The following is a 14,987-nucleotide window of genomic DNA, read 5'->3' on the forward strand; positions in this document are numbered from 1 at the left end:
CTGTTCATCACAATACTAAATTATGTTAAGTATAGTTAAAGTATAATTTGTTTTATTAAAATGATTATATTTAGAAAAAAATTGATTTTAGGTATAAAACTTCTGGTTATAACGACATATTTTCAACTATCCACATTTTTAACATCATTAATGATGATATCAACTGTATATTTTTAATTTGAGTTTTATTTATTGCATTTTAAAACAATATTATCCAAAATTTTATTATTTTTAAAACTATAACATAAATTATTTTGAAATTGGGATATAATATAATAATGTATACATTGTTTTGACTTGCAATAAGAATAATATCAAAAGAAAACATCTGAAATATGCCAAAGATCGTCCTTCATCTTATGAACGAGAATCAAGAAAAATTAAGGTAACTTATAATTTATACACAAAATTGTTTAACATATATTTCATTCAATTTTTCTAAATAATGAATAGAAATTCTGCGCTGAAAAAGATGATGACACCAGTTTACAAAAGAGATCTATAAGTCATCAAGAAAATGGAAAATTATCTGAAGAAGTAAATCAACATTATATTTTATTTTTATTTTTATTTTTTTAGTGTTAAATTCTTAAAAAATGTATTACAATTAATTATTGTTATAATTTTGACCAAAAAGTCACTTAGAGAAGGACAGAGTTCGTCTATGCAGAAAGAAGTTAAAGAAGAAGAAAGAATAATATTACGGATTTCAAGAAAGTTTAACAGATTACACGTTGTAATTATTATTTATATTTTAATTTTAAATTTATACTTCATAACCCCTTCAAAATAAATTTGTACCAGCATCCTTTTTCCATTGACTATTTTCAATTGTAATTCAGTTGTCATGATGAACTGATTTTTTGACAAATTTGAATGGTTAATTTTCTTTATATTATGGTTTAGAGTGATAACCATAATATTTTAAAGATATTATTTAGGTTTTAAAATTATTTACTTATTTGCATTCCATTTCATAGAAATATTTGTTTGGACAAATTAATATTGTACTGAATGTCACGTCATTAAAATTAAAATATAGTGGTTAAATAATCGTGTTAGATTACTTTAATATATAAAGAAACTGATTTGAATACTTTTCTCTAAAAAATTTACTCTTTATTAGATACTTTGATAACTATAAACCAATTTTTAAAATGTATGTAGAAAAACCTTTAAAAAATTATCCATCATATAAATAGGTATAAAATTTATCTTAACACATTAATCTATAATACCTTACGAGGACGTAGAACCCACACATGTTGTCTTATCTAACTCATGTATGACATAGCAACTTTTTATTCCCTAGTTGGAAACATTTTTGAAATAAGTTGTTTTGTGTTTATTTTAATATCAGAGTGAATTGACCTACTGAAAAATTTAAAATCAAAATTATTATGTAGGGCGGCCCCTCTTAGGCTTTTATTTATATCATTATTTTTATGTGAATTATGAGCCTTTTTAAACATTAATATTTTACCTATTAATAACTTACTTAAAAATTTAAAAATTCTAAAAATCTAACGAGAGGACACAACCGATGTTCCTATCTTAAAATTTCATAATAGTTCAATTCACTCTAATGTTAGAACTAACATTAAACTCTTGAAAATAATGAATGAAAATTCGGTATATCATATATTTTTAAGATGGAAATAACACATACAAGTACTATGTTATCTTAAGCTTAAAATAACAATTAAAATCTTAAAAAAAAAAAAATAATAATATTCTAGTAAATCATGGCAACTAAGTTTCAAGTACAATAAATCAATTTAACATAAATTGTAATCTTGAAAGAGGACGTCGCACCCACATGTGTTGTATCCGTCTTCCACACGTACCACATAGCAAATTTTTGTTCACTAGTCTATAAATGAGTTATGAGTATATAACATGTAAATATTTTAAAATGTACATAACTCATTTCAAAATTAAAATATTGTAAAAAATCGACGAGAAAACACAAATAATGTTCTTACCTAAAATTTTATAACGGGTCAATTAACTCTAATATCAAAACTAACAGCACATTATTGAAACTAGTGAACGAAAATTTGGTATGTGATACATGTGTAAGACGGAGATAACTCATGCGGGTGTGACAGTCTCTTGAATAATATATTATCATTTATCCCTAATATTTATACAATTAAATCTTATTTTTGAAAAGATTGCCAGTAATGAGAAGAAAGAACCTAATGATCCTGAAAATGATGTGCAGGAGAAATCAAACGAAGAACAAGTAATTGTTTTATTCACTTTAAACTTATTTATTTTAAAAGTATTACGTAAATATTTGTCCTTATTTCAATTTTTATATATAATATATTCAACAATCATAATTCATTTAAATAGTTTATTATTTTGTTATCTTTTGTTATATGTGGAATATTTACTACTTGGAGAATTGTAAAAGGGTTTTCAATAAAAAATGATAAAACTATGTAACTGCCTTGAAATTTAACTATATTTGGTTCTGAGTTCATTTATTCTAATGATTATGTATATTGTTTTTAAGAAAAAAAGATTTGGATTGCAGTTTAGAGCTAATTTTTGCAATTGTTCCATTTTTATATACTTAGATCTAGATTACAATACCACTATCATTAATAATATTAACACAATATAGTTAATACCTACTTAATATTATTGATAACTTTTTATTTTTATTTCAGCGAATTAATGAAATTCCTCACATTTTTATAACACAATCAGTAACTAAAAAATATTATTTTTATTTGCTACTTAACTAACAAATTTAACAAAATTACAGATATTTACAATCAACTCTACTTATATAATACCCAATTTGTATGGAACAAAACATAAAGAAATTTGTTGGTAGTTTGAAATTAATATTTATAAAACAATTATATGTGAAACTAAATTCCTTGTGTTAACTGACAAATAGAATCTGTTCTTTTATATGAACATAACCTATTTGGTTACATTGAATTTAACTTAATGACAGTAACTAATGTAGTATGTGATAGTAAAAGTATTTATAATATGATTTCATTATTTCATAGTTGAATTATTAGGCTTAAATTCATTGTTTATATTATATTTGTACTAAAAGCTATTGCTATTTGGTTGACAATTATTGAAACATTTGTAACTAAAATAGTTTTAATTATATAAAGTTTATTAATATATTATAAAAAATAAATTATTAAAAATGACCGGATCTTTAAAAGATTTTAGGTATACTACAATATTTAAATGTTTTTATGTACTAGTTAAATATTTATTCTAGTACACTATCTATATCTAAATAACGGGTAAATGGAAAATTGTATTTAATTTTATTATGTTATGTATGTTTTTAAGATATCAAATGATGGGAAAAAGTCTCGTAAGCACCGGAAAAAACATAAATCAAGGAACAAAAAAAAATCCACCACTGATAATAAAATTTGTTTGCATGAAAGATCTAATGAAGTAAGAGTAAAATTAAATAACTTTAAATAAGTTTTTTGAAATTTATAAATATTAATCTTAAAACAATTAATTTATAATATTATATTGAAAATTAATTTTAAACATGTACGATTTTGAAGATGTCAGATAATGAACAATTGCGGAAGAAAATTAAATCAAGCGACAGAAAAAATTCTACCAGTGATCAAAACAGTCGTTTATGTGAAGAATCATCTGAAGTAAGCTTTCAATAATACCCATATTTTATAAGATTTAATCAATAATAATAAAGACTTATTTTAAATTCCAAGCAAATATTTCTATATTATTGTTATTGATTATATTGTAGTTTGAAATAATATTAATGTATTGAAAAATTGAGTTAGACTTAAAATAAAAACTCATTACAAATTTGTCTTCTATTTTTTAAAGATTTAGAAATCAATATTTCATTAGTGACTAACGCCAAAAATTTGTATTTTTAGATCAAAAACTTATTATTTCTCAATATCCTTTTTTGATTTTTGAATAAAATGTAATTAGCTAGTTTGATAAATTGTTTAAAATTTAATTTCCCAATATTAGGGTTTTGTAGTTATTGAGTTTTTGCTTGAAGCCGTCAAGTGACATGGTATTTTTTCGTAAAATCAACAATTTTAGTTAATTAATGAATTATTGTAATAATACAGAAGTTATCACTAACTAGTTTTTCATTATACTATTCAGATTTTAATTATTTTAATGTGACATAACAGTTTCAATTTAGTTAATGCACAGAGTATATAATATATATGTCTATTAATAAATGACCTAATCTAGAGATTCTCAATATTTTTTCACGTACCGCTAATGTCCATTATGAATTAATCAATCATGTACCACTAATTACAAAAAATTAACTATTCGTAATTTTATTTCAATACATTCTTTACTATTACAGAAAATGTTTTACAAGCATATATTTTTAATGTCTACTTGTTAAAAACAGAATAATATATCCCGATATCCGTTATAAACCTTAGTAAAAATATTAATCAGTGTGGTAAAAGTGAGACGTATTATAAACGCCCCATCATACAACGCTCAAGAGATGACGTTTTGCGCCGTTGTCACACTCTCGGCTGCGGTAATCACATCCATATTTTACACAAATAAGATTAAAAATATATCAGATTAAAAATTTTGTATTTTCATTATTAAAAAATGAAATTAAACAATGTTATATTATACGTGTAGTACAAGAGAAATTGGCTAATCATATTATATATATACGTCGTAGCAACTTCGTGAAATCGATCTTTTCATATGAAAAGATGACCATTTCGTGAAATGGAAACACGTTTTTTACACTTTGTGAAATTCAAAAATATTTCATGAAATGTCACTCAAATTTAACATCGTCTAATTTTTTTTTCACAAAGTGGTTGTTCAATTTGTATACTGAAATATAACATTTAACAACTTATTCTACCCTTATAGATTTGACTTCAATAATTATGTATAGTAATAAAGTTTATTTATACCATATTAATTTATTAACCGTGTATTGTGAACATTTTTTATTTATTAGAACACAAAAATGAATTGTGACAAGCACTTTTACACGAACAAAATAAAAATCCCCGACCTCCATAATGATTTGGAGGATTTGGACAGTTTCACGCAAGGTTAATTCTTTATAATTGTCATTATAATTATGAATTTTATCAAAACCAATAAATATCATCTACACATTTCAGATAGTCTGGCAATTGCAGTATAATAGTCGTATGGAATAATTTAGATATAATTTAAGTATTTATTGTATTATTTGACATGGGCACGAGGTTAATATGGATATAATCAAACTTGACGTCTCCGTTAAATTGTTCTTGTAAAAGTGGTTGTCAAACCAAAAGATGTGTTTGTTTTAAAGGTTATCTAAAATGTAACAGTCGTTGTCAGAATTTATTTCCCTGCTCTAATAAATAAAAAATGTTTACAATACGGTTAATAAATTAATATGATATAAATAAACTTTATTAATATACATAATTGTTTAAGTTAAATTTATAAAGGTAGGTTAAGTTGTTAAATGTTGTATTTCAATACACATAGTAAACGACCACTTTGTGAAAAAAATTACACGATGTTAAATTGGAGTGACATTTCGTGAAATATTTTTGAATTTCACAAAGTGTAAAAAAAAGGGTTTCCATTTCACGAAATGGTCATATTATCATGAAAATATCGATTTCATGAGGTTACGACATATATAAATATAACTATATAGTGATAATATGATATGAAAATTTTTATACGGGGTAAACTCTGGAACTATGAGTACTTATCAGATCTTGATTTTTTTTTTTTAAACAAATGAGTACACTGTGGAATAGGTTTTTGGTATAAATTTAGTTCTATAATGTTGAGAGGATAAGAGGATGATGACCATACTAAAAAATACAATAACTTTGCCATTTTTCCATCAAAAAATATACTAAATGATAAATATATTTGTATATTGTAAGGTTGCTGCTATTGGTTTAAAATCTAAAGTGGAGTTTTTACTAATTATAACTATTTATTATTGTTTTCGAGTTTTTATAAATTTGTAAGTTTGTAAATCCACGGGAAGTTTTGAATATGACTAGCTGGGTATTAAATAACTATTTAAACAGCAATTTTGAATCAAATAGAGTTGCTTTTTTAACAGGAAACGAAGTGCGCGGGGATCAGCTAGTATATATATATAAAATATTGATTAAAACAAAAGTTATTTCTTTGTCAGGTGTTATTGTTACACTCTGTATTTTATCAAACTCTGACTTTAAAAATCTATTATTTTTATAAAATTGTCCTGGTATTACGTAGATTATTAGTAGTTAATTTATAAAAACCAAAATTTGGGTAATTAGTATTATCAAATATTGCATATTTATTTATGCATTGACTTTGAACAAAACTTTTGTTTTGTAATGTACTTTTCATTTTTTTACGTATACAGTTTATGTACTGATTTAAATTTTAAGAATTTCTAAATTTTTTTGAATTTTTTCGAATTTTTTTCAAATATCTAATCTCATCGAACTATTTTCTAGTCTGAAAAAATAATTGTTTGAATTGTACGTTTTCTAGCTGTTTTATTTCAATTTTACGATATAGTTTCATTTTGCGTCAGATACGATCGTAATAAGAATAAGATTTATAAAATCGAAAAAGTAAAATAATATTATTCATTGGAAAAATTATTGTTTTAATATTGACAATTTGGCTATTTATAACCCGCACAGCTTCAATAGATGTCTAGTTTTGATCTATATTTACTGTTGCTTATAAATGAAGGGGAGTAGTAAAAATACGGTTTTAGAACGCTGCCGCTGTAGTCGCAAGAACAGCACACAAAGACGGCAATTTCATAATTTATTTGCCAAAAACATTCTATTTTATTTCCAACAGAACTCATCAGGACTCGTTGATTGTAGAAGCATCAAAAAAGCAAAAAAATAATCGCGATGAGTTGTATTAAAACATTTTGGAACAGATTTTCGGTATCATAATTTGCCGATTACGTATAATTTTTTTAAAGAATGAAAAATCTGTTCAAAGAATTTATACTACAACTTCTCGTTTTTATTTTTATACTCAAACTATATGTTTCTATGATCAACTAGTCCTGAGTACTACTGGAAATAATAAAGCATGTTTTTATGGTTGATTTTTTCTTCTGTAACGGCCTTCTTAATTTATTAATTTTTTATACCTAACACCCACGGTTATCGATGTACACTATACAGGTTCCCAACACCGAACACCGTATAGAAAATGGTTTCCAGAGAGATGCTTACAGTTTATCCCCGAAAATCAGCTGTTCATTATTAGAAGAGGCACAGCTAGCAGTCTCAGTGTATATAATATATAAATAAAAGTAATTATAATTACGCCTAGAAAAGAACGACTATAAAAACTCGTTCATCGCTACTCATAGATTCCTCTACATACTAGGTAGTCAGAAGCTGGTAGGCCACAATCGACGAAGTATCGTTGACATTCGTGTACCTATATGTCACATCCACTTAGTGAAATTGCTCATTTCATGAAGTGGATTTTTACTTCATGAAATGTATCCATTTAGTGAAAATGATTTTTACTTCACTATATGGAAAATTATTTGACCTTTTCAAGAAGTGCATGAAATTCATTTTATCAACATTCTGTAATATTATTATTATATTGTATAATATGATAATAATATAATATAAACTTAAATTATGAAACAAAAATTAATCTAAAAGCTTTCTTAAACTTTATTTTATATTTTCGCATTTATTTTTATATGGTTGAGAGTTATGGCAACGACTATTGCACAGCATTTTGTATTTTAAAACCGGTTATTTGGTATTGGGTAATAGTACAATTTTCACTAAGTACTCGTAATTGTGTATAAAATAAATATAAAAGTTGCTTGATATAATTTGTAACTATGATCCCGTTGAAAATAATCTGTAAGTCTGTCTTATTCGTGAAGTTGTTAGAAGATGTTGACTCTGACTAAAAACGCGTTATTTTATATAATATGGAAAAAGTATTAATATATGAGAAGTTAATAAAATATTATGATACGAAACCGAAGAAAAAATCTGCAAGTCAAGAGGAATAGATTCAAATGATCATGGAGATTGAAGCTGCTAAAACTAAAACGTAAGAATTTAACAAATCAAAAATAATAATAATATTTGAATTCAATGGTATAAAAGGGGATCGCAGCAGAGTATTTTTATTCTTCATTGATTTATTCTTAACCCTATTATTGATTTCAATTTTTATTATAACTCGTTCATTATTCCTCATAGTCATATAAATTTAAATCCTAAATAATAACGGTCGTGATTTAAATCACGTCGTCAAGTCCTTGTCAAACATCAAGATGTTAATAAAAAAAAAAATTTGCAATAGTCGTTGCTATAACTCTGAACTATGTAAAAATAAATAATAAAATATTATAAAATAAAGTTTAATAAAACTTTTTATTTAATTTTAAGGTTATATTATATTATTATCGTATTGTACAATATACCTATTAATAGTAATATTACAGAATGTGGATAAAATGTATTTCATCCACTTAGAGGCGTATTTAGAAATTGTTTGCCCCAGGTAAGAAAGAAAAAGCCACTTTCCAATCAACATTTGTTTAGCAATTAGGTGTATTTGTAAATAAAAACAAGATCATTTATTAATGTCTGAGTGTCATTACTTTTTTTATCGTCCAAATGACCTAGGCACCGTGTTATATCAAAATTCTCTCCAAAATTTACCGCCCGGGCCAAAAGCCCCCCCTCCCCCATGGCCCTCCTAAATACGCCACTGTATCCACTTCATGAAAAGATAAAAAAAATTGTCTATATATAGTGTAGTAAAATGTCATTTTCACTAAATGGATACTAAAGTGATCTCACTAAGTAGATCTGACATATACATAAAAATGATAGTAACAACGATTACATTTACGTTGTAATGTATTTTTCGAGGAGTATTTTCCGCTGTATACACGTCATCGAATAGTAGGAGAAAATCTTTCATGAGTATATCAAGAAAATATACATTGTTTAATTACATTGATTTCCGATTGGGCGCTAGTTGCGCTTCTCGCAGGCCGTAAGGTCATAGAAGTGACAGTCAAACAGCTGATCAACTTACCTACATTTTTCCAAAGACTCGGCACGAAGTTGGCAGCGGAGGCTTAGCATGATTTTTGGGATGTGTTTTAGTATGGATTTTAGAGTACAACACATTTATAACATCATGCTGTTCGGCGAACCTTATGCAAAATTATGTCAAGGTTAACTAAAATATTTTTCAGTGAACCGTGAGATTTTGAAAGCTGTTGCTTTAATTATTTTCCATTGATAAGGCATACTAAACGCCGGAATCGCAGTCTTACTGATGGTTAGATGATTCCCCCCTACGTGGAGTCTGGATACTATCATCGGCTTGTATGTATTTACCCATCATTTCATATACGTTTTGTGTACTTGAATCTATTTGATAATATTAGTAGAAATTGGTACATACTAGGATATAGAGTTTCAATACCAAAATGAATTTATCAAGAAAGAGTAAAATAATAATCGATTTAAATCTATATATATTCCAAATTGGAAGGTATGAATTGTTACCAAAGCGTGTTCGGTTAATCTTTTAGTGACACAGCGCACTCTGGTTGTTCGCCTCAACGACCTCAAGTACCGATGACTAAACGTGAACTGCTCCTCCACTATCTACTCAGTTACGTTACCAACATCATGGCTTAATTTATTTAGTCATGACCAACATATAAACTAGAAATAACTAGTTGGAGGTTAAATATTTACTTATTTAAAATATTTTCATTAGGTCTTAAGCGTTTATGAAAAAAATTCATAATTATTTTTGATTCAAAATTAAATAGGTCACAAAAAACCTGGAGCTTCAGCACCACCTTGTTCAAATGCCTAGTTGCATTGATGTGCACAGGTCTATTATTTATTGTCCATACCAAGTTGACAGGTTAGATACGCGTATAATAATATGACAATATGACAATATTGTGTTCAGTCTAAAGCTAAACGCCACTATAATTATTGTAAATATGCGTAAAAAACAGTCTACATCACACTGCCAGAGGGTTTACCCCAACCTATGATGCTGTTTTTAGCTATTAAAATGTTTTTTTAACACAATACATATTACTGTTTAATATTTATTTAAAAATATAAAACTGGTTGATTTACAGCTTGAGCTCTGTTACTTGTGCAAGAAGGACCATTGTCACATTTGAATGAATTTGAGATTAATTGACAAATATCACTGATGCAGTATAGCCGAATTAATACAGACCAGTGGCGCAACCAGAGAGGTGGACTGGGTCCGGACCCGCTCCCTCTTGGCACGTATAATAGTATTGTTAGTAAAAACATAACTTATTTTTAATACAAATAAAGATGGTTTATTTTGTCCCCCTTCCTTTTGGAAAAATGTCTGGTTGCGCCATTGATACAAACATTGGCTATTTTTAACTTAATTGATAGAAGTTTATTTTGAAATCAATCAATAAACTTCATGAAATATAAGTGTTATATTCAATTGAATTTAATTATTATATTTCAATAAAAAAAGTGTTTATTTGATATTCCTGGTTTTTTCCCGTCAGATATCAAAAAGGTACATAAAAAAATTAAATTATTAAATTTTCTGATCTTACTAAATTCAAATGTTTCTTTGAATTAATATAGGAAAAATGTTGTCAATTAAATTTCATCACTTAAAATCCTTAATTATTGCTATAATTCGATTTTAAAATGATATTACTCTGCAATGTTTTTTTTGTGACATTAGTCTTTCTTGTATCGAATCACAAAGCAATAAGAATAAGTTTAAAAATAATAATAATTCAATATATTATATTAATTTTTGAAGATATCTGATGATGATGATGACAAAGAAAAAAGGTGCAGGAGGCAAAAGAAAAGTAGAAGAAGTAAATCTACAAACGATGATAATTATATGCAAATGGGTGAAAGCTTATTTGAAGTAAGAGTAAAAAGATTGCTTTTAAAGAACTTTAAAATACCTATTAATAAAATGTCATTTTATAACAAGAGTAGCAATAATAAGTGAGGAATGAAAATCTATAATTTAACAATATATGTATTATATTTATAAAGGTATCTAATAATGAAGAAAAAAAGGATAAAAGACAAAAGAAAAGTGTTAGAAGCAAATCAGCAAATGATGATAACACACAAATGAATGAAAGCTTATCTGAAGTAAGATTAAACTTTTTTGAACCATAAAATGTAATTTATAATAAAATAAAAATATGCTTAAACTATGCTTAATTCAACTTAAAAATTGTACTCGTTATTGAATAAGTTTCATTTGATGGTAGTCAGTTAACAGTTCAACACTCAATACCTGTTTTTTACTCCATCTATAAACATGAAGTGCTATGCACCTGTACAAAATATGGCTGCTGAGTATAGTTTTTAACTTGAATAGAGTATAGTTAAAGTCAGAAATGAAAATTATATAACAGTATATATTTTTATAGGTATTTAATGAAGAAAATAATGTATATAAACAACAAAAGAAATGTGGCGAAGGCAAATCTGTTAGTGACGATATTCATATGAGTGGATTTTCTGATGTGTCAGATGTAAGAGAAATATAATCTTGCTTTTATTTGAAATAATTTTGAAATTGTTAATATTTTAATACATTATAAATGAAAATAAGCAAAAAATAAAAAAGTAAGAATAAAATACTCCCCCTTATTATAAGATTTTACTAAATAACCCATTTTTGATCTACTAAGTTATTAATAGTTAGGAGATCATAAGTTAAATTCTTACAATGTTCAAAATTTTAAATGTATTTAATGATATTATGGAAACATTAAAATTCAACACTGGCATAATGATATAGAAGAAAATTTATAGTGGTAAATAGTAATAATTTGAGGATTAAGATTCATAATGAAGTCTAAATGTATATCTCCATCTTGAGATTAATAAAATCTTTGGATTCCTGTTTGTATGGTATTAGTTGTTTCAAAACTATCTTAAATCTGTGAAAATAAACATAAAACTTATTTGAATGAGACTAATAATAATAATTTTACAATGTATACATTTTAAAGATATCAAGTGATGAACAAAAATTTCAAAAAGAAAAAAAGAAAAGAAAATTAAGAAACAAGCAAAAATCTGACTATAATATTAAAGATGACAGTAGTTTGTGTGGAAGCTTGTCTGAAGTAAGAACAAAATTATAATTCCAATTATAAAAAATACAATAATTTATTTTTAAATATCTAACAATATACAAAAAGTCATAATGTTAATTTTTAAAAATCATAAACGCTTTATATACAAGTATATACCTTTAATCATAATAAAAAATATAGCAAAATAATTTTAATAATGTGATTTTTTTTAATGATGACAAAGGATGATGAAAGTCCTAATAAAGATAAAAAAAATTATAAATCAAATGACAGAAAAAAATATGAGCATATTGATAATGATAGTAGTTTAAGTGAAGTAAGAGTATAAATACTATATATGTTTCATAAAATGAGTTAATCAATTGTAAATTTAAGGATTCTTTGGAGGACTCCAGTCTTTTGTCCTCATCTAGTGATGAAGAAGTTGTAATGCGTAAATACATGAGATATAGTGACAAATCATATCAACGTTTACGTTATGTAAGCATCTAGTTTTTCTATTTGTATATATATTTTTAATTTGTATAATTGTTTAAAACCCATTTAATTTTTATATTATAGGAAACTTCATATAGTTTAAAGCACATAAAAACTACTAAAATCGATTTGAGAGACATTCATGATGATTTGTATCTGCGCTTAACTCGAAAAATAATTTTAAAAAACTGCAGCAAGTATGTGTTTAATGAAGAATATTTAAATTTAAAAATCCTAAAGAATAACTTCATTGCTAGTATTTATTTATTGTAGTATTATAGTATTTATTGAATTAAATTTTGATATTGAAATATAATTTTTTTAAACTCTTATTAATTCATAAATTTGAATTAAAATTATTGTTTTTTTTTTTTAAATATGTATAGTTAATTGATATTGCTTTATAGATTATCTTGTTCAATTTTGACTTTTGATCAAAATTTGGTTGTTGCTGGTTCAATAGATTCTTTAATTTATTTATGGGAGAGAAAAAAGGAAACGTCTGTATCAGAACATGATGTTCTACATAATATTGGAAATATAAATCCCAGCAATTTTTCATCTTCAGCAGAAGGAAACAATTTAGTTGAATAGTAAATATTTTTACCATATTTTAACATGTCTTTATATTTAAATGATTGGATTATTAATGTTTTTTACAAGTTTGGACAAAAATAAAGCGTTTATATTACGTGGTCATGGTGGACCTATATTTGATTTAGCTGAATTACCATCGGCTAAAATTCTGCTTAGTGCATCTAATGACAAAACCTACAGAGCTTGGGACATGGTATCTAAACAGTGTTTAGAAGTTTACAAGTGAGTAACTGTAGATTTAGGTGTTTTTAATTGATAAAGAACTCAACTCTGTAATAGTTATAATTGTCTTACAATAATAATGTTGATCTACATAAAATTTTAAAACATTCTGCGATTAATAACATTATACTGCCGTAAACATAAGAGTATTTGTTCCTTGTTCACAACTGGAGAATTCATCTATACATAATACATACATAGAAACAATACCTATTTATTTTATTTTCATGATTAAAGTTTCTTATTAAGCAATTAAATACTAGTAATCAAACATAATTATATTTGCTGACTCTTAAACTTTTAATATTTAAAACTAGCCATTTTTTTGTGACTACTGGATCCTACAATTACTAACTTGGATATTACAATCATTATGTAACTATATAGAAAGTATAAAAATTATTGTTCAACTTATGACATGATTCTCTGCATTAATTTACAATAAAAACTATATCTAAATTAGCATAATTTCCATAATGTAATGTTGATTTAATAAAAATATAATATATGTCCAATATCCATTAAAAACTTTTAAAATTAAATTTTGTTTGGTTTCCCCTGTAAAACTGTTCTCTTAGTGTCTTCTTAAAGAATTTTAACCGTTAACTTTTTTTTTTTAGTGAACATGAACATAGGATATGGTGTATTGCTGCCTGTCCATATAGTTTGCAAGTGGCCACAGGATCTAGTGAGGGCACTAGTTGTTTATGGTTTTTGAACTATAAATGTCCGTTAAGATTTTTTACGGGTCATCTTGATGATATTTTGGTAAGATTATGAAGTTAATCTTTATTAGTTAATAGGAAATTTATATTTTTTACAAATTATATTTTAGGTTGTAAAATTCCACCCTAATCAAATGTTCCTAGCTACTGGTTCATCGGATAAAACTATTAGAGTGTTTGAGTTAACAACTGGTGAATGTCATAGAGTTTTAACTGGACACTCCAACTATATCACATGTTTAGAATTTAATGCTCAAAATCCTAATTATCTAGCATCTGCTTGTAAGTAAAATTTTTTTTGTAAGACAAGGTCGGTTAGGTTAGCAAGAGTCTAATTTGTTCATGCATGTAATATTAATCATTTTTTTAAAATTTTTTTACAAAGAAATTTACAAAATTGCAATTTTGCTACCTCCAATGTTTTTAGGAAGGCTATTAAAACTACTTCTTAGGTTCTAACAAATTTTTATAGAAAAAAACTGCTACATAAATCATATAAGAACTGTAAATGTATTATTTTATGTATTCTCACTATTTTTATTTTGAGTAAAAGTTGGTTAATTCTACAATATTTTACCTAAATAATTTAGATTGTATCAATTTAAAATATTATTTTCAGCTGCTAGCGGAGAAATAGTTGTTTGGGATTTACCGACATCTGAAAAAGTATGGAGGATTAAAGTTGGTAACATGTTATTTTCGGATCTAGTGTGGTTAACTGAAGATTTATTATTAGCTTCATTGACTAGTGGTGTTGTTTTGAAATGTGACACTAAACTGTAAGTAAAAAGAAC

The 14,987-nt window shown here is 25.7% G+C and overlaps 1 protein-coding gene across 4 annotated transcripts in view; it reads left to right on the forward strand.

Annotated features, from left to right (window-relative positions):
* LOC107163181 (uncharacterized) overlaps positions 1-14,987 on the forward strand; it is a 31,542-nt gene that overhangs the window by 13,943 nt on the left and 2,612 nt on the right. For 2 of the 4 annotated variants that reach the window (XM_089218178.1, XM_089218179.1), the window contains 17 exons: positions 308-385; positions 454-537; positions 638-736; positions 2,177-2,248; positions 3,337-3,447; positions 3,567-3,665; positions 10,864-10,977; positions 11,112-11,213; positions 11,498-11,602; positions 12,086-12,202; positions 12,548-12,652; positions 12,734-12,846; positions 13,057-13,242; positions 13,313-13,468; positions 14,089-14,236; positions 14,304-14,475; positions 14,813-14,972. In XM_089218178.1, the coding sequence (XP_089074304.1) occupies positions 308-385; positions 454-537; positions 638-736; positions 2,177-2,248; positions 3,337-3,447; positions 3,567-3,665; positions 10,864-10,977; positions 11,112-11,213; positions 11,498-11,602; positions 12,086-12,202; positions 12,548-12,652; positions 12,734-12,846; positions 13,057-13,242; positions 13,313-13,468; positions 14,089-14,236; positions 14,304-14,475; positions 14,813-14,972 (2,021 nt within the window). The remainder of the gene's footprint in view (positions 1-307; positions 386-453; positions 538-637; positions 737-2,176; positions 2,249-3,336; positions 3,448-3,566; positions 3,666-10,863; positions 10,978-11,111; positions 11,214-11,497; positions 11,603-12,085; positions 12,203-12,547; positions 12,653-12,733; positions 12,847-13,056; positions 13,243-13,312; positions 13,469-14,088; positions 14,237-14,303; positions 14,476-14,812; positions 14,973-14,987) is intronic. The other 2 variants (XM_089218180.1, XM_089218181.1) reach the window with 2 other exon arrangements.

This window comes from Diuraphis noxia, unplaced genomic scaffold (genome assembly GCF_037042655.1).
Source record: "Diuraphis noxia isolate RWA-SAM2 unplaced genomic scaffold, SU_Dnox_SAM2 contig0001, whole genome shotgun sequence".
NCBI lineage: Eukaryota > Metazoa > Arthropoda > Insecta > Hemiptera > Aphididae > Diuraphis > Diuraphis noxia.